The 23311-nt window shown below is 33.5% G+C and overlaps 1 protein-coding gene across 1 annotated transcript in view; it reads right to left on the reverse strand.

Annotated features, from left to right (window-relative positions):
* Positions 1-6741: 6741 nt before the first annotated feature.
* LOC129234083 (kinesin-like protein KIFC1) overlaps positions 6742-23311 on the reverse strand; it is a gene marked incomplete at its 3' end in the record, with an annotated part of 48318 nt that continues 31748 nt past the window's right edge. Inside the window, exons 3-4 of the mRNA XM_054867974.1 lie at positions 20166-20286; positions 6742-7060 (exon numbers count right to left, since the gene is read on the reverse strand). Coding sequence (XP_054723949.1) covers positions 6742-7060; positions 20166-20286 — 440 coding nt within the window. The remainder of the gene's footprint in view (positions 7061-20165; positions 20287-23311) is intronic.

Below are 23311 nucleotides of genomic sequence, written 5' to 3' on the forward strand. Positions count from 1 at the left end.
GCTTCGAATGAATGCTTTTACTCATGAGCCATAGTACACTTATCCCAAATTTTAATTTCACTCACTTGCAACACTACAGCCATTTCACGTTTTTTTTTCTTTAATGTTACACATTGCGTTTTGTTTGTTATGAATATCTAATAGGCAACTTTAATGCTGAATGTGCTGTTTGTCTACCATCTAAAAAAAGTAGCATCAATGCCTGACGATGCAATTGTCACTGCAGTTTTCTGTTGCGAACGTATCTTTGCAAGAATTAATGATATTAAAAATTTCTTCGGGAAAAAAATAAAGAAAATAATTGTTTTCCGCTTAAATTCATTAACCTTCCTGAAATTAACCTGGAATATTTTTGAAGAATTCAGTACACTTCTTGGTTAAAGGCAGTTATGATTCTGGCACCTTAAGAGAAGCCTAACGCAGGTTTAATATAATAGCCTGGAACCTTCCTGCTTTTCTAAGAAAGCTCTCAAAGCATTAATGCACGCATTGCCAACGCGAAGACAGACTCTCAAGCAAGTATCTCGAATGTAACTCCTCTGCAACTCTTACAAAGCTTCGTAATCCAGATATCTTTTCGCACTCATTGGGTGTTGAATCAATCTGGACGAACCATAATCGATCCGAAACCGATACACTTATTAAATACGTTTAGTTAATCTTGATACTGGTGGAGAAAAATATTTTTCACAACGGTGTGAAATCTGCAATTTGTAGCAATTCAAGGAAACGTTTTGAAAAATATAGTTGGTTTTCTCAGGAAGTGAATAATAACCTGTAATATCGCGAAACGTTGTATGGAAATTCTAAGCAACATTTCTGAGTTGTTTTATCATGGTGTTTTTAGCAGTAAGTCATACGATGTTAGAGTTATATCGATTAATTATCTTACACAGCCATCTATTAAGAATTTTTAGAACTAAACAATTAATTCACACTATTATTGCATAATTAATATGAAATTTGCAATAAAAAATTATAAAAACTATCCTATCTTTTAAGTTGGACCAAATGACACATAGATATGAAATTTGAGAAACATCGGTAGAGTAATTTCGGAGTTTACCCCGAACAAACATCGTGACACGAGATTTTTATATATATAGATATCGAAAAATTAAAAATTACCGTCTGTTCAACGGGAATGTAACAAAATGACACAGAAGCCGGTTTCGACATCTCATATTTGTTTCCAAGTTAGTCTCCAATTCAACAATATATCACCAAATGATCGTCAGTCTGAGACGCTATATTAGTATTGCATTGAAATAAGTAATTAATAGCCACAACAAAAATTAGTAAATAGGCTTTTTAGAACACCCGATCGAAAACAAAACGGGAAGTGCACTACTAGAACATAAGCACACCCCCCCACATGCGAAATTATAACCTTCTACCGCTTACCATTTTTGAGTTGACTTATGAGATACATACGTACATCCAGCCGCAAAAAACAACGCAATAATTAACTTGTTTGGTACCTCAATGCAGTATTAAAAACTCTTTCAGGTGTGATTAAAGTAGAAATTCATACTGAAATTTAAGTAAACAATTTTATATGAAAACAATAACTCTTTTTATTTTGTATTAAAAAGTAAAACAGCAAAGTTCATTTTTTTCGAAAACATCGGCCAATCCATCGGCTTTTCGATGTTTTTAAGGCCGATGGGCCGATGTTTCCTGCAAGTTAGCATCGGCGGCCGATGCCGATGGCTAAATTGTTGAACCATCGGCGCCGATGCATCGGTCGAGTCTTATTTAAAATATCGCAAATGTTGCAATAGCGCCAGAGGCCCCATGACCATAAGGGCCCCGTAGGAGTTACAAAAATGTTTATGATTGAATCCATTTCAATTCAACAAGGTGTGTAACTTGATGGTCTTGGAGTTTGAATTTAACATATGTTAAAATTCATAAAAAATTAAGAAATATTTTTTTCTTTCTTTTATTTGCCCAAAAAAATATCGAGGTCGAGATGCAGGCCGCCAAAGATGGCGGTTTTGCCATGATTTCTCACTTGGGATTACCATCAAAATCTTTCAAGTACATTATCTTAGGAACAGTAAAACATATTTTGCTGCAGTTTGTTTTACTTGAAAGGACATTTTTTCTTGTTTAAAAAAAATATGCAACATTTTGAAATATGATTTTTAGTTTTTTTCCACATTCTTTAGGGAAAAAAAGTTAAAATATTTTTTAAAATTTTCCTTAAAAATGCCAATTTAAAATTTAAATTTTTTTTAGAGTTTATTAGTAGTACCGAGCACTACGTTCCCTGAAAAGGAGAGTTTCCACTTTTTGTTTAAGATATTTCAGAGGCATTTGAAGAAATGGGGGGCGGGGGGTAAGGAACTCTTTACGTAATGTCAGACCTGAAAATTCAAAAAAAAAAAAAAAATCGCAACAAGTGGCCAGAAAACACTTTTATGTTAAGTTCTACAGCAAAATTATCATTTTTAGTCTCCACGTTTTCCAGGAGTTTTATTTTTTATGGAAATAATAACGCAGTCTCCAGCCAATTTGCATTTCCCCACGCAGTCTTTCAGCGTAGCTCCAAAAGAATCGAGTGCAATGTCATCTTGTGCTCACTAAATTGAATATCCTGAATCAAATGGTGACTCAAAATGAAAATTTCTCTATATGACTGAATTAAAAGTGTTTTCTGGCCACCTGCTGCGAAAAAAAAAATTTGAATTTTCAAGTTGCCTTTACATAAAAATTCATTAAAAACCCCCATTTTTTTTTCAAATGCTTCTAAAATCTGTTACACGAAAAAGGAGGAGCTCTCCTTCTCAGGGAATGTAGTGCTCAGTGGTACAGTGAAACCTGTGTAAGTTGACCACTTGCGGTGCAGTACTTTGGTGGTCAACTTAGACAGGTGGTCAACTTATAAAGGGAGGTATTGATTTTTTTTGTTATTTCTTGCATCATGTATGCATTTTTTGACAAATTCACACTTACTCTTTCTGTTCAACTCACGTTCATTGTTTAACATTACTTTGAAACAATAATTAAAAAAGTTATTCAAATATTTTTGTACCCGACATAGGAAGTGGCTCTTGGCTTCCTTAAAAGGTTTTCGACCTCCAGCTCAGTCACTTCCTATTCCGGGTTGATGAGTGCTAATAAGCACGAATTTGTAGTCCTCGGCTGGAAATGACTGAGCTGGAGGTGTATTTCTACTTTAGCCCTGGCTAATGGGCGGTATTTTACTGAATATAGACACTGTAGTTTTAAAAATTCCATATGTGTCAGCTAATCTTTCCTTGCTTTCCCCCTTTTCAATTAATTTTGATATTTCATACTTTTAATAACCTCAAGTTCAACTAACTTTCTTTTTGAAGCCATTTTATGTAAAACTGATAACACAAAGAGCAACAAACTGGACTCTCCTAGTTCAAAAAGGCTGTTGAAAATGAAAATGTTCTACCTCTTAATCCCTTGCACCAGAAATAAATAACTTTACTCTTAAGCAAAATTCCAGTGTTGCCACAAAATATTGCAAGTGGAAGAAAAGACAGTACTTTTCTACTGACGCACGTTTTCATTGAACAGAGTACAAAAGGCTATTTCAAATAGAACAAAAGAAAAAAAGCTTTAAACACTGTGTCATGCTTGAAAACGTTCGACCAGGAAATGCGGAGCAAGATAACTTTTTTGCGGAGCTGCGGTCTGCGGAGTTAAGCGATTTTTTCGGAGCAGTTGGCAATCCTGCATCAAAGCATTAAAATTATTCATGGAAAACTATAAAAAAATAAATAAAAATAAAAAAATAATTTGCTTGATTAAGTTTTAAAAAATAAACTAAGTGGTCAACTTACAAAGGATTTTTTACAATACTCCAAACCAAATTCGGTGTACATTAGTGGTCAAGATAGACAGGTGGTCAAGTTAGAGAGGTGGTCAAGTTACAGAGGTTTTCCTTCATTATATAAGATAGGACTAATTACATTCCTGATAAAAGCGGTCAACATAGGCAGGTGGTCAACTTACAATGGTGGTCAACTTTACAGGTTTTACTGTACTAATAAATGGTAAAAAAATGAAAATTTTTGAAATTGGCATTTTTCGGATAAGTCAAAAAAAAAAAAAAAAAAAAAAAAAAAAAGGTAAACTTTTTTTTTCCAAAAGACTGTAGGATTTTTTTCTTTCAAAATTTGGTATATTTTCTTAAATAAAAAGAAAATTCTTTTAAATAGACGAACCGAGAGGCACTTTGGCCGAGTAGCTGAGTACCGAGTACTCAGCCTTTCACTACTCAGCCGAGTTACCAAGTACCAATTATGTTTTAAGAAGAATCACTGACACACATGTGATGAATTTTGAACTTAGTAGAATAGTAGTATAGACCTCCTTGTCCATATAATAGTTTTAAAAACTAAATTCCTGCTGAAATTTAATTATGCATTATATAAACAATTTTGTTTGTGGCAAAAATTTTACACAAAAATTATTTTTAAAATTAAAAATAACTAAATAAAAGGTATGATTCATCAAGTTGGAACTAAAACAAATCACAGTAAAGTCTCTCTAATGCGGACAATAACAGGACAATTTTTTTTTTTTGTCCGCAATAGAGAGGTGTTTGCAGGACAGAAGCTTAATAATGTTATTTGCATTGGAACTGGGGAATTAAAAATTGTCCGCATAAGAGGGGTGTCCGTTAGGAGGGTTTTCACTGTATACCAATCAATTATAGTTTTAGTCCGCCAAACAAATAATTTTTAAAAGCAGATTAAACAAATGTGCATGATCACTGCAGATACGTGTTTCTGCCCACCCACTCCCGTTACAAGGAACATCTTTTTAAGTGCATAGCATGTGAGCTAAAGAATGTAAAGACATTTGACAAAAAAATCCGACTTTTGTCAGATGCTTTTAAATCCACAAGCTCCCATTTTGTGCATTGAAAAAGGAATTCCTTGTAAAGCCAAAATATGTGTCTGCAGTGTTCCTGCACTGTGCTTTTAACGTAATTTTATTTCCTTTTATTTTTTAAGCAAAGGTGTTTTTATATTTTTTATAACTAATTGTTGTTTGTAGCAAAAATCCATTTTTTATATAAAAATTCCATATTTTCTATACTTACCTTTTTTTGCATAATTTTTAATAAATAAGTTTTATTAACTTTGGGGACATTAAAATAAAGATTTATTCCATTGAAGCATTACAAACTTCATTATTCTCAAAATTTAAATTTGACTTATAAATTTTAATTGTAAATGATTGCAGAATATAATGCTTGCTCTTTTTTTTTATAAATTTCAGTATCTGTCTTGGACAATATTCAATTTTTTGCAACTACTCGGTATTGGCCGAGTATCTGATCAGATTTGGTCGAGTAGGCCGAGTACCGAATAGTTACCGAGTACTTGGCACGTCTCTACTTTTAAATAAAACGAACCGCAACAAAATATGTTCTATCTTTCCTGAGATAATGTACTTTAAAGCCTTTTACGAAAATCCCAAGTGAGAAATCATGACAGGGCCGCCATCTTTGGCGGCCTGTATCTCAGCCCAGGAATTTTTTTGCGTAAAACAAAGGTACTTCATAATTTTTTATGAATTTTGACGTATGTTTAATTCAAAAAAAAACGAGACCATCAAGGTACGTTCCTTGTTGAATTGACATGGATTCTACCTTATGATAAATGTTTTACAAGTTCTGTGATAGGGAAAGAGGGCCCCAAAATGTATTTTGATGGGCCCCCAACTTTTAACTGTGCTGAAGCGATACAGAAAGACATTACTGTGATTCATATTACAAATATCGAAAAATTAAAAATTACTGTTGGTTCAATGGGAATCTAACAAAATGTCACAAAAATCGGTTTTGCAATCTCTTTTTTGTTTCCAAGTTAGTCTCAGATTTGGCAATATATCACCAAATGATCAGTCTAAGACGCTATATTAGTTTTGCATTGAAATAAGTAATTGATAGCCACAAAAAATGAGTAAATAGATCTTTTAGAACACCTGATTGAAAACAAAAACGGAAATGCACAACTGGAACATACGCAGACCCCACATACAAAATTTTAATCTTCTACAGCTTACCATTTTTGAGTTATAACTTATGAGAGGTACATACGCACATCCAGCCGCAAAAAAACAATGCAATAATTAACTTGTATGTACCTGAATGCAGTATTAAAAATTCTTTCAGGGGTGACTAAAATAGAAGTTCATACTGAAATTCAAGTAAAAATTTTTATATGAAACCAATAAATCCCTTTACTTTGTATAAAAAAGTAAAACAGCGAAGGTCCTTTTTTCGAAAACATCGGCCAATTCCATTGACTTTTCGATGTGTTTTTAAGGCCGATGTTTCCTTCAAGTTAGCATCGGCCGCCAATGCCGATGGCTAAATTATTGAACCATCGGCGCTGATGCATCGGTCGAGTCATATTAATTCGTAATTTTTAAGCTAAGTATTTACATTAATAGATTGATTTTGTACTATCTCATTGAAAAAGAAATACAGATTTAAATTAACAGTAGTTTCCTAATAAATTAAAAACTCAGTAATTAAAAGCTATTTATTATTTTCAGCTGATACCGAAAATACCAGTATTTTACCTCAAAAAATACCTGTATTACAAAACTGTAAAATAGCTCGAAATACCAGTATTCGGTATACCAGTATCCTGGTATTGCAATCACTAGGTATGACATTTTGATTTGGAAACATAATAACATTAAAACTCTTTTTAACAGTGGAAAATTAAAAAAAAAACTTACTTTAAACTTTCTGTAAGCCTCTGAATCTGACATGATGCTTCTTCAGTTTGGGCAGATTTAATAACAACATTTTCATTCAGCCTACATTTCTCAGCTTCTAAAGAAGCAATTCGACCATTGGTTTCTTCTAAATTTTTTTCTAAAGATGCATTTCGTTGTTGCACTTTTTGGATAACCTCATCCAAGTCTTGCACTCTCCCTTTCAGGTCCCAAGCTGGTCTTTTCGGCTTGGGAGCTACTTTTGGCACTAAAGCTGCAATACTCATAGCAGGCATGCTGCCTCTCACCAACACAGGGTCTGCTAGAGGTTGAAGAGCAACTATGTAAAAAGAGTACCCTTGATTAATATCAAGCAAAATCTCATTTAAAAAACCCTTTTACTCTCAGCTAAGCCAAATATGCAAATCTAACCACAGGGGAACTAGCATAACCTAGAACATGCTAAATTGGCAAAAAAAATTAAAAAAAAATCACTGAAATAGCTGTTGCCATTTCTGCTCCTCATGTTTTAATTTCAATGGAATTTTTTATGCAAGTTAAGGCTAAAAAGTCCCACCCTCCCCCATTTTAATTTTATTTCTATACTCATTCTCTATGCGTAAAACAACATTAAAATTGAACTTCCAAACTTTTAGAGGCGTTACCAAAGAATATAGATAAAGGGAGAAGAAGTTCCACTTCGAGATCAGTTTGTAAGCTCCGCAGAGAAAAAAAAATTAACGGAAACATGTTTTGAGACGAAAGCCGACATTTAGGAACAAATTCGTCGCTAACGGTGAACTGGCTTGGCGGAGGGTTGCCATTTCCTCGCGGGAGTCGGGGAGACACGCCCCCCCATGGAGATTCTAAAGCCTTTTGTATCTGAAGATTTGAAGAGTTCCAGATGTTCAATCGTTCTTCTCTTTTAACTAATGTACTCATTTGCTACTGTTGAAAAACCGCAACTGATACCGCGATTTTTCTCTTTGAGTGGGCCTGGAAGAAGTGTCATCGCGCCGTTCGACCCCTGAGTGTTGTGCGAACTGATGCATCTACTAATCAGAATGAATTCGTCCTAAATTTCCCCTTTTACTGATCATTGAGGGAAGAAACATTATTATTTATTTCCACTTTTGCTGATTTATATCATTGAGGTTGTAAAAACAAAATAACCTTTTAGGTCTGCTACGGGAGCTGTTTTAGGGGAGTATTCTTTTTTTTTTATTTAAAGAAATGGTTTAAACGAAGAAATAAATTTAAAAGTAGTTAATATTTTGTTTGCTTAATTTTACCCCTTTGACAGGAACACCAAGTGTCCCAGCATCTACTTTACAGCACAAAAAAAATGTATTTTTGGTGCCCAGTTTGAGGACCGATTTTAGTTTGATTGGGGCTCTGAATCAAAATATGAAATTAGTTTTTCTCTAGCAGCTCTAGTTTTTAGATAATTTCAGCTGTTTTACCCAAATTATGCAGTTTTAACTCCATTTTATGCATTTCTAAATCAAAGTGTAGGCTTCTGAAATAAGGACTGCCTCCAGCATATTTGCTCTGCTATAATCAGTTTGCAGTCTAGTTACATTCAGAAAAACTCACTACATGGAGTAAATATCTAGCAAATTTAGTAACAAGGCTTCAACGAATTACGGTCAACTTGTAAGTTCTTGCAATGCATATATTCGCTTTGCGTGATGCGTGACGAATTGGATCTTTGTATGTAATATTTTCAGGGCCCGACAAATGTAGATCCTAAACAAACCTTTTTGGGGGTCCTCTACAGTCAAACCTTATAAACAAAAGCATTAATAAAGAATCAGGGGTGGTAGTTTCAGGGATGTTCAGGTGTTAAATCACTTATTCAAAGCAACCCACACTTGTACACATGAAAAACTGTAGATAAATTCAGGAGAGTACCTTAATTTTCTTAAATAGAAACTACAGCAATTTTAGTATTTTTGGGGCTCTTAAAAATTGGGGACCCATGGCCAACAGCCTAATTGGTCTGGTTGGTAATTGAGCTCTGATTCTTTTGTATAATACACTATGAATAAAACTTCGAATCAAGATATTTTAGTATTTTAACCATGGAAAATTTTCTGGTTCATTTCTGCTGTTTTTTTTTTCATTTTGCAATTCCATTGTCGTAGAATGAAACAATATGGTTGACTGTCCCACGGACTATCTGTTTCAGGAATTGCTCAGAAAGTGTTAGATATCGTAAAAGTAGCCTAAATCATAAATTGAACAAACAATATGAATCAAATTTTATTTTGGTGTCCAGGTCCTTAGTATCTGCAAATATACCTTATACAGTGCAACCTCTCTGAGCAGCCACTCCTTCGTTCCGCAAAATTTCGGCCGTTCAAAATGGGTGGGCGCTTTAAAGGGTTTTTCGTTACAGTTGCAATGTTATTCTATATTACGCAATATAAGTTAGTCTAATACATAGAATGAAATTTGAGACTGTTCTAAAATGGAAATAGTATATTATTTAATTATTGTTTACATTTTTTCGAAGAAAGGATACAATTTGGGACTTAAGTTTTCAATCTTCTACAATTGTTCACGAAATCGAATTCAAAATGTTGCTTGTTGCAATTCAAATGTTTTTCAGTTTAAAATGACAAAAAAAAAAAAAAAAATGCTCTAACCAATTTATTTGTCATTGCACCTGAGCACATTTCTAGTGAAATATAGTGTTGTAATTAATTAATTTGTTGATCTGACAACAATAAGAAATGTAATGATATGGAAGCAAACAAATGAACTAATCATGTAACTATTCTTATTTTATGTAATAAAGTGTTTCAGTGTATTATGAATTTTATTGACTCAAATTTTTAATGCAATCTTTATTTTTGATGCAAACAATACAATTGGGAAAATGAGAATACATACCAAACTGATTGAAGTCAAGATAAATTTAATATAAAAGGAAATAACTAATGAAATTGCCTATTGATCATTAGAATATTAGCTCTATATAGGTACGTAGCATAAAAAAACATTGTATTATGAAAAACATTGAATGATTTCACCAGAAATGAATTGAATTTGTGGGATCAAAGCTATTTTTTAAATTAGACATCTTTCATTACTTTTCATCATTGAAAGACTATCAGTCATTATCATGTTACCGACCTTTGTTATTTTTTTTTTACACAATCTAAAACACTTTCACTTTTATTAGAACCTGTTGAATTTGTCAAAGGGAAGTTTCAGAACGAGTTCTCTCGAGTACATTTCTGGACGAAAATAGTTTTAAACATGAGTTCTTAATTGTTTCCATCCAGGTATAACTATTTTGAATAGTTTCATACGGCGAAATGGATCAAGCTTATTCTCTTCCTACTTAATCATGGAAAATTATCGAACTTTATCGAATACCGGAGTAATTTGCACGCTTAATAAGGGGACCCACTAATAATTTTTGGAAAACTGCTGAATTATCCTAGCCGCTGATACTTTTTAGGAAACTCTGTAAAGATACATTTACCGGGCTTCCCCCTTTCCCCATCTCTCTTCTTATTAGTTCTCTCTTCTCTTTGTTTCCTCCGAAAACACCAATCACTACCCCATCACCCCCAGAGGCACGGAAGAAAAAGCTATGTCTGTAAGGTTAGTCCCCCCCCCCCCCCCGGAGATCATCAGTGAAATTGTTAAGGAGGTCTAGATTATCAATGGTGCAATACTGAACAATGGTTTTTCTTGATCGTTGGCGGTCTGTGATGGAATTTCCCCTACTGAATGGAAAACTGGTACTCGGACCCGCTTAAACGAATACCGCGAGTTCCAAGAAATATTATTCGATTAAGCGCAGAAATTTTATTTATTTTTCCTGATTGACAACGTCTGTCTTAAAACGTTATAATAAATCAATTTCTAAGTAATAGAAGAAACATGTTTTTTTATTAAAAAGCGTTTTAAATAAGCTAAGTAAATAAAAGTACGTATGAAAATTATATGTCACTTACAACTGTGGGTAGTGAATCTTTGTTTTGACACCTTTTTTCAGTTAATATTTTTTGGAGACAGTCCATAATAGTGAATTCCTTGCTCAAGGTATTTTGAGAACACCTTTCTAACTTCAATTACCGTGTTTTACGCAATTAATATCTATCAATTTCTTATCTTCTGCAATGTTTATATTTCGTTGTGTTTTTTAATTTAATTATCAACTGTCTGTTGGTAATGGCAACAATAAAAGAAAATAAATAGAATAGTGGATATGCTTTGATAGATTATGAATGTTTTTTCCCCGCCGGTTGTTTGCCGAAAAATACAATTTTTAATTTTTGCATCAGTAATTGCTCTTAATTAATTTTTAATGTATTCAAAAATTTTCTCAGTTGAAACATATGCGAAAGCTGATCACTATTATTCGATTAACCGGGGAAATTGTGTAAATGTATTTCAGAAATGGAATAATTTTACCCTCACGTTTTTAATATAAATTCTCCCCACTAAAAGGGAAAAAACCTATGTACGTGTATAAAACTTTAAGCAGTAGGCACTAAAATTTAATCCTTGTTCCTCTGTAGGATTTATGTTTGCTAATTTCATGCTTGCTTCAGAGGAGCCTTGATTCAAAATTTTCATTATGATTGCTTTTAACATTAGTGTTGATAGGCAACAAAATTTGTAACAATGGGTTTTATATTTAAACATTTAATGGGGAAATTACATGAAACTTGCTGTTTTCCATCATAACTGAAATAATTATTTTATTTTATAATTTTATTTTTTCAGCGCTAAGTTGCACCTTAAGATTAAGCAAATCATTTAGCGAAATCCCGAAGTCTCTAAGAGGTCTAATAGAAGAGACATAAGCAAAACCAGGCCTCAGATTTCTCCGAGACAAACAGACCAGGTATAATAAAAGCACTTAAATAACAGAAATTTTTTTTTTCTTGAATGAAAGAGAAGAGAAGAAAGAAGAGAGAGAAAATGAAAGTGATTCGAGAAAGAGGGGTGTGGCAGTTAGTTCCCCCAGCCGGTTGGTAAACCAGTGCTTGGTAATAAGTGGGTATATGACTTGAAGAAGAATGCCCAAGGGGAAATTGCCAGGTTTAAAAGCAGATTGGTTGCGATGGGAAATAGACAGGTGGCAGGTGAATCGTATTCTCAGGTTTTCTCCCCAGTTATCAATTTCTCCCTGATTAGAATGTTTTTTTCAATTCTGGTGATATTTCTAGGTTGGAATCATTTCCAATTAGACGTAAAAAACACATCTTTATGCTGATTTGCATGAAGAAATCTATATGCGACAATCACAGGGTTTTGCAACCCGGGAAAGGAAGACTGGGTATGTCGTCTAAAGAAATCGCTATATGGTCTTAGAAGAATGAAATTGGGGGAGAAATTGGTACCTGGGGAGAAATTGGTACCTGGAAATTGATAGGGTTCTCCAAGGTCTAAATTTTGTGAAATTTAAATGCAGTAACTATGTTTATACAAGAAACAGAAATGTATTTTTATTGATGTATGTAGACGATATAATAATTTTTGGAAAAAGTGAAATTATAATTCAGGAAACAATTCAGGATTTATCTAAACATTATGATATTAAAGAATTAGGGAGAACTAAAAAATTATTGGGGGTAGAATTTGAAGAAATTAATGGGGGGATTTTTATCACCAAAATTCTTATATTAAGACAGTTTGTGAAAAATTTAAAAGTATCAATACCCATACTCGACTCTCCCAATAGCGAAAAGTTCAATTTTGTCTTTAAGTGATTGTCCAAAAATGGACCAAGAAATAAAAGAAATGGAGAAAGTACCATTATCGCAATTTATTGGGATGTTTGTTCTATATAGCAGGGAAAACTAGACCGGATATTGCCTATACAGTTAATATATTATCTCAATTTCAAGCAAAACCGGGTAAAAAACATTGGCAGTGTTTATTAAGACTTTTAGGTTATATAAAATATACAAATTATTATAAATTAAGTCTATCTGCAATAAATGAAATTAAAATAAATGGGCTCTCTGACTCAGACTATGCTGCTAATAGGGACGATAGGATTTCGATGGGGGGAATTATTATTTACATTGACAGAGTACCTATTATATGGCGAACATTTAAACAAAAGTTTGTTTCATTATCCACCATGGAAGCTGAGTATATCTCTTTAACAGAAGCAGCAAAAGAGGTGGTGTGGTTAAAAAGAATTTTAGAAGAAACATCACATTTTGGAATAGCTGGATATAAATTTAACGGGTCTGTGATTAATTGTGACAATATAGCTACAATAGAAATTCTCCTATAGAAAATTCCAGAACAAAGCATATTGATGTCAGGTATCATTTTTTGAAAAATTTAGTAGAGGAGAATACATTTGAATTAAAATATGTGAAAAGCGAAGAAAATCCTGCAGATACGTTTACCAAGCCTCTGACTCGGGGTACATTGAGAAAAATGTGCAAACTCATTTTTAGTAATTATGAAAATGTAAAAGTTTAATATTCAAATGTGTAAATTTTTCAATGTTTCTCAAAAGTGTTTAAAATTTTTTAAAATTGTTTGAAATATGTCAGTTTTCATGTCGTTTTGAAGTGTATCGTGCTGTGTGACTGAGAAGGGGGGAATTTGTTGGCATAAAATATTTTATTTTTATTCTCGGTCCACAGCCGATAATTTAATGAAAATATTTTAAAGTTAATTGTTACCTACTTTAAGCCCAGTCTGGTAAAAGTAGAATTCAACTAGTTGATGCTGACACTTCAATCGACAATTCCCCCACGCCATAATTAATGGCGACTGTTCACTAAAACCATTGAAGATTATATGTCTCAATGTGTCGATTCAGAAAAAGTTGAGTTGTCACCTGATTGATTCGAATTAATTCCACTTGTTGTCTGCACGTGCCATGGAGAGGAGTACGAATATTCGCGGCAGTGGAATAAACAAATGAGCGATAGTTGCAGTAGAAGTTAGTGTGGTGACGTCATCGTGGCATGAAATCTCATTGGCTGATGAAACATATATATTGAGGCGAGTGGCACCACTCTCTCTCGCTTCTCAACGATCCCCAGTTTGGTTTTGATCGTGAAGCCTAGTTCGGCTTACGTGTGTGGGGAGTTTTTCCCCGTGGTGCTAGCGGGGTTTTTAGTGGTGTGTAACTGGTGATGAATATTCATCTTGCTTTTCAAGTATTGGAATTTTCCAAGTCCTGGAATTAGAATGAGTCCAGGTGAAGAAACACTTGTGTTGTGTCTGGCCAATTGATATTGCCGGGGAAGTGCGTTCCGAAAATTCTAACGGGTATGTTAGCCGAATCTTCGAACTGTCTGACGTTGCCTACCTGCTAAGGGCGTTCCTGAAGTGTGATCCGGGAGACTTTTTGTGTTCCTGGATGAGAATCCTTCGGACTGGCCAGCGACTTCATCGACAGATTGGTGACATTTTTCTTCTACTTATTGGAACCACTTTTGTTGTGATATTTTGGGGGTGTTCTTTTATGGGGATATTGTATTCTAGTTCTAGTCATATTTAATAAATGTATTTTTCTGAAACATGTTTTTTGCTTGTCCCCAACTTGACATTACACGGACAGTTAATGTTGGCTTAGTTTAAATCTCTTAAACTTAATATTGGATTTTTAAACTTAACTTTAATTATGCCAACATGAATCACTGCTTTTAATTTCCTTGTTGGCCAACAATGAATGGGGTCGTTTCCAAAATTTTAAAAGTATTTTTTTCTGAAAGAGCATGCCTAAAAACACAGGATCTGACCATTTTTTAAATAATTTGTTTAAGTTTAATATTTAAAAAAAAAAAGCTAAAATCAGCGTGCTTTCATTGTTTACATTTCTTGCCTATGACATCACAAATGATGAAATGCCATTCTGTGTTGCCATTCACAGAGCAAAATATTTAATTCGCATCTTTACTCACGTGTATTGACAACGATATGGTTAATAGCAAGCGCAGAGCGCAATTTTAATTCGCTTCTTGATTCTCATAACGTGGAAACGCGGGTACAGAGATGCGTCAAAGAGCATCATTTGTGACGTCACGAAGACCACGCCTTGTTTGAAAAATCGGACACATTAAAAAATTAATTAAAAAATAACTGTTGGGAAAATGAAAGAATTTTCTGGGTTATGTTATTTATTTATTTTTGCTTATTCTATCAATTTTAGTGACTAAAAGTACTACTTTTGACAGAAGGAAACAACCCCATTCGGTTTTCAATCGCATGAATAAAGGCTTAGCCGTTATTAAAATCTGCTTTAAAAAATGTCATAATTCGAATTTTATGAAAGATAGAAGCTCCAAACACATTTTATCAGACGCAGAAAAAAATTCTCTTTATTTTGGTATTAAATTTCGAAATTTTTAACTATGTTCTCACTGCAAAAATCACGAAAAACATTTTAGAGGTTTTTAATTAATATCTTCGTTAATTAATGTCATCCAAAGACGCAACCTAGCTAAAAACACTCTCGATCAACTCTCCTTTCGAAATTTTTTTTAAAAATAAAGCTGTCCATCCATTTTGGTGCTAGAGTGCGACAGACACACACACACACATACACATAACGGGAGCTCAGATTTTAAGAAAATGCATATATAATTGCAAATTGCCTATCTCTACTATATCAGTGATATAATTGATTCACGTGCTATAAGAATTACTGCGGAACTTAGAATTGGATAGGGAGAATGTCCATCCGTCTCAATTTTTCAGGCTGGCCAAATTGATTTGAGAAGGTAATTCAATAAATAATGAATTTTTTTTTTAGAAGACCATCTAACAATTGTTTTACAACAACATAAGGGGTATTTAGCACGTTTGGGAACAAATAACAGACGTGTTTAGTGATTATCAAAAGTCTAGAACATTGTGACTGCAAAAATCCACAGTGAAAAACACACGAACACAATGAAAAAGTATGCTTTGGTTTTTCCAGTAACTAAAATAAAATATTTAGATTTCGGATGTTTAGTTCTGATGTAAATTAGTATGCTAATTAATTAATATGTTGAAGTTTGCTGATAGTTTATTTAGTACTTTTGATATAAAGTTATCTTACCAACCCACTAGTACTCTCTTTTTAGAATTAAGAGAGGGGGGATATGTAAGAGGTAAAAATGTCACGTAAAAATTAATAAGTGAAAGAGGGTGGGGGGTTCACAAGCGGTTTCTTTATAATATCTGATACCAGGGTCCACCGACTGATGACAGGCCTGGTGTTAAGCAAATTGTGATTTAAAAAAAGGACAAAAAAAAAATAAAAAAAATTGGAAGTGAAAAACAACGCACGTTTTCTTTTTTCCTGAAAAATTAATTTATTTTAAGATTCAAAATTTTTTCTCGTTTCATACTTTAGCGCCATTCTAATTTCGCCCTATTTCTTTTAAATCACATGTCGCTAACGTAATAACTTACGCTTGACGATTCTACAATGACTTTTTTACTACCCTTTAGCAATGAACCATTGTACAAATGAGGCTTAATTACCTCCCTTTCAGCGCTTTCGCAGAGGGGAGAGAATAGAGAAAACATCTTCACCTCCGGATTCGCATTGCAAATGCAGCGACATCAGCATTGGCAATTTAGTGCCTTTTCGATCATTCAAGCACGCTTTTTCCCAAACTTGTCTCGCCAACCTGTTTCTGAATGTCGGCTTTTTGGTCGAACCACTATTCTGTCAGGGGTCGAAAGGAAGGTTACATACGTTTCTACCGAAGTGGGACATCTTTGCGTGTGAAATATCTTTGGCGTTACTGTATGAAACCTTGCTAGTTTGATAAATCTGCAAAGTAGGTCTAATGAAGTGTAATCAATGCTTAAAGAGAGTCCATTTAAAAATACATGCAAAAAGAAATTTAAACTGGGAAGGAAAAAAGCTAAAAGCAAAAATATTGTAGGAATCATATTCTTGTTTCTAAAGGGCTTTGATACTGAATAATTTTAAAAACTAACATAATTGTCAAAATCTTAAGAAAAGCTTCAATGTAACCAATACAACAAAAAATATTTAAATGATGAAAATAATTTCCTTAATATGAAAACCTTGCTACATCCTTCGCATTACTTTACCAAAGTACAAGGAATTCCCAGATTTCCATATCCCATCACCAGCCTGAACGTACCTGATCAAACTATTAGAGCAATTTTCTTTATTAAAATCTTCCTAAACCTAAGAAAATAACTGCTTAATATTCAGGTGACTTTTTATGAGTTGTATTGCCTTGAATAAACTTGGATTGAAAATTATGAGTGGTCACAGAAAAATGACCAGTGCGCAAGTCATTCATTACAGAAGGTGAAATAGATTGACTTGAGTCAAAGAATGGTTGAAAATAATGGTAAATTTAATCTGTAGAATCATATAGCAAACAAAACACAAGAGTTATACAGAATTAGATTTAATTCGATTTAGAAATAGGTCCAGGGTCTGGCCAGAGAAAATTTGGGTGCTAACAGACACGTCACAAAAATCAGATCAATCAAAATGGATCCTTCACAAAATCCTGACCAATCAAAATGGACCTTTTACAAAATTCTGATTAAGCAAAACTTTCACAAATTATCTATTGAAAACGCAAATCTAAAATCAAAATAAAGCAGATTTCCAAGTAAAAGCCGACAATTTTTGGAACCATTTTTGAAGTTAAACTAGGGAGATTATCTTAAAAACGGATCTGCTGATTTTACAAAAAATTTCGGCACACTTCTGTGATGCTTGTGAAAGAGAAAAACCACTAATGCTGCCAAATACAGAAGCGGAAAATTAAAAAATAGGCTACAAAAAAAAAAGATTCTTTTCTTGAAAACTAAAAGAGACCCTAGGCTATTTCTATTTCAACATTTTTTTACACATTTGCAGGTACAATACTGTATAAAAATTATTCTTTCCCGGTGATTCTGTTTTGAGTTAAATACAATTAAAAAAACCACAAACAAGTTGAAAAATACCATAGACTTTTTCTCTTTTAAGCAATAAAACTCCAACCAATTTTTATGCCACATTTTCTCTACATGGTATAAATTATCAGTTTATATTAAATTCTCTTTGGGGTGTTGATTTTTGGCGGAAATAACAAAAGTTAAAATTGCACGAAAATCGATCAAAAACCACACTTTGTAGTCGCATAACTAAAGAAAGCAACAATTTATCAATATAGGCAGATTGTAAAAAAAGGGGGGGCTCCCCCTCGCGTTCAAAACAGGGCTGTGGAGTCGGAGTCGGAGTCAAAGAGTCGGAGTCGGACTGATTTTGGGATAAAGGAGTCGGAGTCGGAGTTGTTAGAAAACATGCCGACTCCGACTCCGGGTTTATTTTTTTCTTTCCTTTTCACTGACTCTCCTTGCATTTTTTAAAAACTGACTACCAATTGTTTCGATTACATGTATAAAAAAATACTAATGAAAAAATAATTGCCATTATGGCAATCCGCTAGCTTGAGTGCTTACCGAATTTTCTGTAGCCGTCCCCTAGTTTGCTTGCTTTTTAACTTAACTAATAGCAACTGTCAGCAAACGATTTTGTTGCCTAACAATTTCAAGTAATCACTTTCAAATAAAAATAGAAATGTAGTGTTTTGTTCAATCTCAGTTATAAAATAGTAAAGGGAACATAACAATTTAGTAAGTCGAGGCCCGTAGCTCAGTTGGACACTTTTGAGGGTAAACGGCAAATTCAAATAAGTTCTGGCGCGAAAGCACCAATCCAAAAGATCCAATGAAATAATCTAATGTTTTTTTTTTCTTTATTAAGACTATTTCTATAAGCTTGGTTCTCACTAAAAAGAATGGAACAAAATAAGTGTAAATGATTTCTTGATTACAACACTCAATAATTGCAGTTAATCTTAAAATCTTCATATTAAGGTTACTTCTAAAGCAGCCAATAAATTGAAAATGTAGTGAAGAAGAAATATAAGTAGGGTAAAATCTATTCGTACAAATTTGTATACTGCCACATTTTGTTTAAAATTAGCTCCTGGCGTATATGTGCCCTATTTTCGTTGAAATTTTATTGATGAAATATAATTTAAAATACATTCGCGAAAATTTTCAGAATTAAAGTATTTATATTTTTTATGAACTCAGAAATTAACTTTGGGTGTCATCTACCAGATGAGTGTCACCCGGGGCAAACCACCCCCTCTCAAGAACTTGGATTTAGAAAAAAAGCTTTTTTTTTTCTCTCAAGTTACAGCTTTCAAAAATTAAAAGCACACGATTTGATCAATATCTATTTGTTAAACATTAAAGGGGGGCAAATTACTGAGAATCCTTTTCAATTTTTTTTAAAAGGGATTTTTAAGTCATCTCACTTTTTAATCGTAACTATTAGAAAATTTGATTTTTTAATTGAATTTCTAACGTCGTATGCGTCTTGGGTTTACAATAAAAAACAAAATACGAAATTGTTACAAAGAGGAATTAATATTTCAATCTTTGTTTAGAGGTTGTCCCCCTTCCCCTGAAGGGTGAGAGGGAGTTGAAAAAATACAATTAAAAAAAAAATTGGAGTCGGAGTCGGAGTCGGGCGTTTCAAAAATCAAGGAGTCGGAGTCGGGGTCGGAGTCGGTCAGTTTCATTCCGACTCCGCAGCCCTGGTTCAAAAGCACACACACACACACAAAGGAGCTTTGCCCCTCTACTTTTCAGAACTCAAAATTTACGATTGTTTGAAAAATGATAAACTTGTTTGTTTTCTTTGTTTAAAGAAAAAAGAATAACCTTAATTAGTGTGTGTTTTATATTTTTCTAATGTTATTATTTCATACAAATTAAAAAGCAGCTATGAATTGGAAAAAGGGGGTTTATCATGTGATCATCTCTCCCGATTTTTGAGGCTGTGTCCCGATTTTTTTAAAGGTAATTAATCAACAATGATGTTAAAATTGAATTTTTTTTAAAAAAAGTCAACTTTTGGGGTACCTCCCACCTAACCTTGCCTCCACCCCCCAGCACCTTTGACCATCCACTTTTTTGGGCACCAGCTGCCAACATTTCCCAACCAAAATAACTAATAATAGTCTTCATCACCAAAAACAGTACAACCAATAAATATAAACATAACCATGAGGTGGTGTTACAGATAACCCATTTTATTCCACTGTCCTATTTAAAGGACAGCTGAAGGTTTAATCAATCTTTAAAAAACAACAATCTTCTCAAATTTAAGAAAAAAAAATAAATTGAGATAAAAGGAGCTAAGAACTACACAGCACTGAAATGCACCTTTCAGCCATTTTTCCAAAACAAAGTGCTGCAAAACCTCAAATTTTGGGGATTTATACCAAGCAAACAATTATTTATGGAAGGCGTGAAAATGTTCACTTGCCATGACCTACTTTTATACATAAAAAAATCAAGACAATAAAAAAATGTCACTGCTGAAATTTCCTCTTTCAGTCTGAATTTCAAAACAATGGTCTGAACATTCTGATGTTTGAAATAGATAACAAGTTTACCTCTTTTAGTTCTGTTTGAAAAAGGAACACTTCTTTCTTGTGATGGTTGAATTGTCCCTAAGGCATTCCTTTTTAAGACACCACCAAAAGCTATTTTTTGCTTCTTTTCCACAGCAGCATCCTATAATATAGTGAGCATTAAATATACAAGGACCCTCCTGTTTAGTTAAAATATTTTACTAGTAATTTTTAGGGACATTTACTTTTTCTGAACAAAAAATCCTCAAAATTTTGCATTTGTAGGAATATGAGGCAGTGAGAAGGAAAAGAGATGTAAATGCCAATGTTAAAAAATTTGAGATTACCTGTAAAAATTGTAGGAGAATCTCTCCTCTGCATTCATGCACAGGATAGTGCTAGTAACCCTGGTAGGTTCTGTTATACAGCATGAGTTAGAAAAAGAATTTCAATGAAAACCTATCAAGAATTTGAACTGCAAACAGGGTCCGACTAACTAAAAGTGCGGCCCGGGGCCCAAAATAATTTGGAGGCCCCCTGAAAGCTACAGTGTGTCGCAAAAGTTTAGACAATGAGCAAATTCACACAGATTTCGAAATCTATTTATTAAGTTTTCCTTAGACTGCTTTAGTTAAAGGAGCTATGCATACTATATAATATTTATAGCAATGAAAATTTGACTTGTGCATTTTTCAAGTTTTTACATTGTAACAAAAAAATTAACATTGTCCCAAAAGTTTAGACACGAACAAAATAAAAATTAAATAAAACAGTTTTAAAACCTGCTTGTGCATCCATTTTTCTTTGTTAGTTCATAAATACAAGTTTCTATCGAAGAAACTAAATCTTGCATGGTTTAGGGCTCAATTTTCGTACCATACTTCCTCAATAGATCTCTTAAGTTCCGATACAGAAGTGTATTGTCTACCATTGTTGTAAACTTTGCGATACATGATGCCCCAAAGATTCTCTATAGGGTTGAGGTCTGGGCTACACGCTGGCTAACTGAGAACTTTCATATTATTTGAATTTAACCAAGATTTTGTGTTTCCTGCAGTGTGAATCGAAGCATTGTCTTGCTGAAATTCCCACTGAGGGCCCCCTATAAGCTCAGCAAAGGGTAGGAGATTATCCTCAAGTGTCTTAGTGTAATGCTGTGATGTTTGGCGACCACTGGTAAATGTCAAAGACACTTGTCCATTGTAGCAAAACGCTGCCCAAACCATCACAGAGCCACCACCTTGTCGGCAACTAAAAAACATCAGGGTTCCTTCCGTAAGTCATGCCAGTACGATGTCCAGCTATCTGGACCATCCAGATTCCACTTTTTTTCGTCGCTAAATATTACAGATATCCATTTCGATTTATATGACATATGATTTCGAGCCCACAACATTCGTTGTGATTTATGATGTGGCTTTAGAGCTGGTTTCTTTTTCATTTTGCAGTGAACCATTGTCCCTGTTTCCAAAATCCGTCTACGAATCAGATCCTTTGATACCGAAAGCCCCAAGGAGCTTTGAACTTCACAAACAGTAATTTGTTGGGTAATTGCTAGTCTTTGGATCTGACGATCATCCTGTTTATTCGTCACACACGGCCTCCCAGATCTGCATTTTGCTTTATAATTGCAGTGATTTGATAAAACTCGATAAATAGATTTCTTTGATCTATTAATGTTAGCCGAAATTTCAGGAACAAACTTACCTTCAGCTTTCAACTGCCAAATCTTAGTTACCTCATCCGCTTTAATCAGGGTTGGCAAAAACCCGGGTTTTTTTTTAAAAAGCCCATGGACCCAGGGTTTTTTTTGGGTTTTTTAAATAAAACCCAACTAAAGCTGGGTTTTTAAAAGAAATGTGTTTTTTTTTTTTTTCTTTTTTTAGGGAAAATGTGGATACTTGTAGCATATTGTAGCAAGGACAAAGCACAAAAATTGTCTAGGGGTAAAAAAAGCTGGAAAATTCAGCGTTTTCTTAAGAAAAGTATAAAAGACGACGAAACCCAAATGAGCAAGTTTCAGATTTTTTAGTTTCCATGATCATCAACAGTTAAAGCAAAGTTATTTCTCGAGTGATAAAATCTACTGTGTGTTTTTTTTAATTACCCCCCCCCCCCTTTTTTTTTAATTTTACTTTATTGTATTTCATTTTGTTATGCAAAAACTATGTAGAACCTCAAATAGTTTAAATCATTTTTACTGAATTCCATTACCCCCCCCCCCCCCTTTTTTTGAATTTTACTCTATTGTATTTCATTTTGTTACGCAAAACTACTGTAGAACCTCAAATAGTTTAAATCTTTTTTACTGAATTCCAGCTTAATCAAGACATTTCTTCGAATTTTATGTTGCCTGTTTTTCCATTTCTGTGTACAGAGGAAGAAATATTAAACTTTTTCGTAAGATAATGAAAATACTGTACATCCTATTCTGTTTTCTGTCCGACCGTTTGTGAAACCTGTTCATTTCTAAAAAATATACCTTGTTTATTCGAGATTTGTGACATGTTGGTTTGCAGAAAATAATTCAAATGAAAGCCTTTTAGCTGGAGTAGTTTCCTCTGTTCCACAAATATTGAGAAAATCAGAAGTGACAGGATTTAGTCAAAATAATTTGAGTTACTTATTGACCAGTTAAAGAAAAAAGTTAAATATATTTATTTAAAATCTTTGGAGTATATATTTAGTGCATTAAGAGTTAATAAATACTATTAAAGTTCAAAATTCATTTTTTATGTCCATTGTCTGTGGTAAAGAACAAATAAAAAAAAAGTTTAAATTGTAAAAGTATTTAAATTAGTTAATTTTTTAAAAAACTTCTCAGAAAATTTAAAAAAAACCCAAAAGTGGGCTAAATAATGGGTTTTTTCAAAAAAACCCATTGGGTCCAACCCAATCAGGTCCAATCCGGCCAACCCTGGCTGTAATCTGCTCGGCTCACGGCATCTCGACTACCAAGTGTTATCGTTGGCAGACCTTAAGTACAAGGGGTCTGTGATGTCATCTCTTTTAAATTTGCATATAAGAATAAAAATCACAGAAACTCGTAATAGTGTCTAAACTTTTGCAACAAGCAAATTTCTATTTTAATCCAAAACAGTATTGTTAAAGCATATCAAACAATTGTATTTTGGTTATAGTATTTCAAAAGAGTTTTTGAATACGTTTGCAGACTTTTGTATTTCTAC

This window comes from Uloborus diversus, unplaced genomic scaffold (assembly GCF_026930045.1).
Source record: "Uloborus diversus isolate 005 unplaced genomic scaffold, Udiv.v.3.1 scaffold_986, whole genome shotgun sequence".
Classification (NCBI taxonomy): domain Eukaryota; kingdom Metazoa; phylum Arthropoda; class Arachnida; order Araneae; family Uloboridae; genus Uloborus; species Uloborus diversus.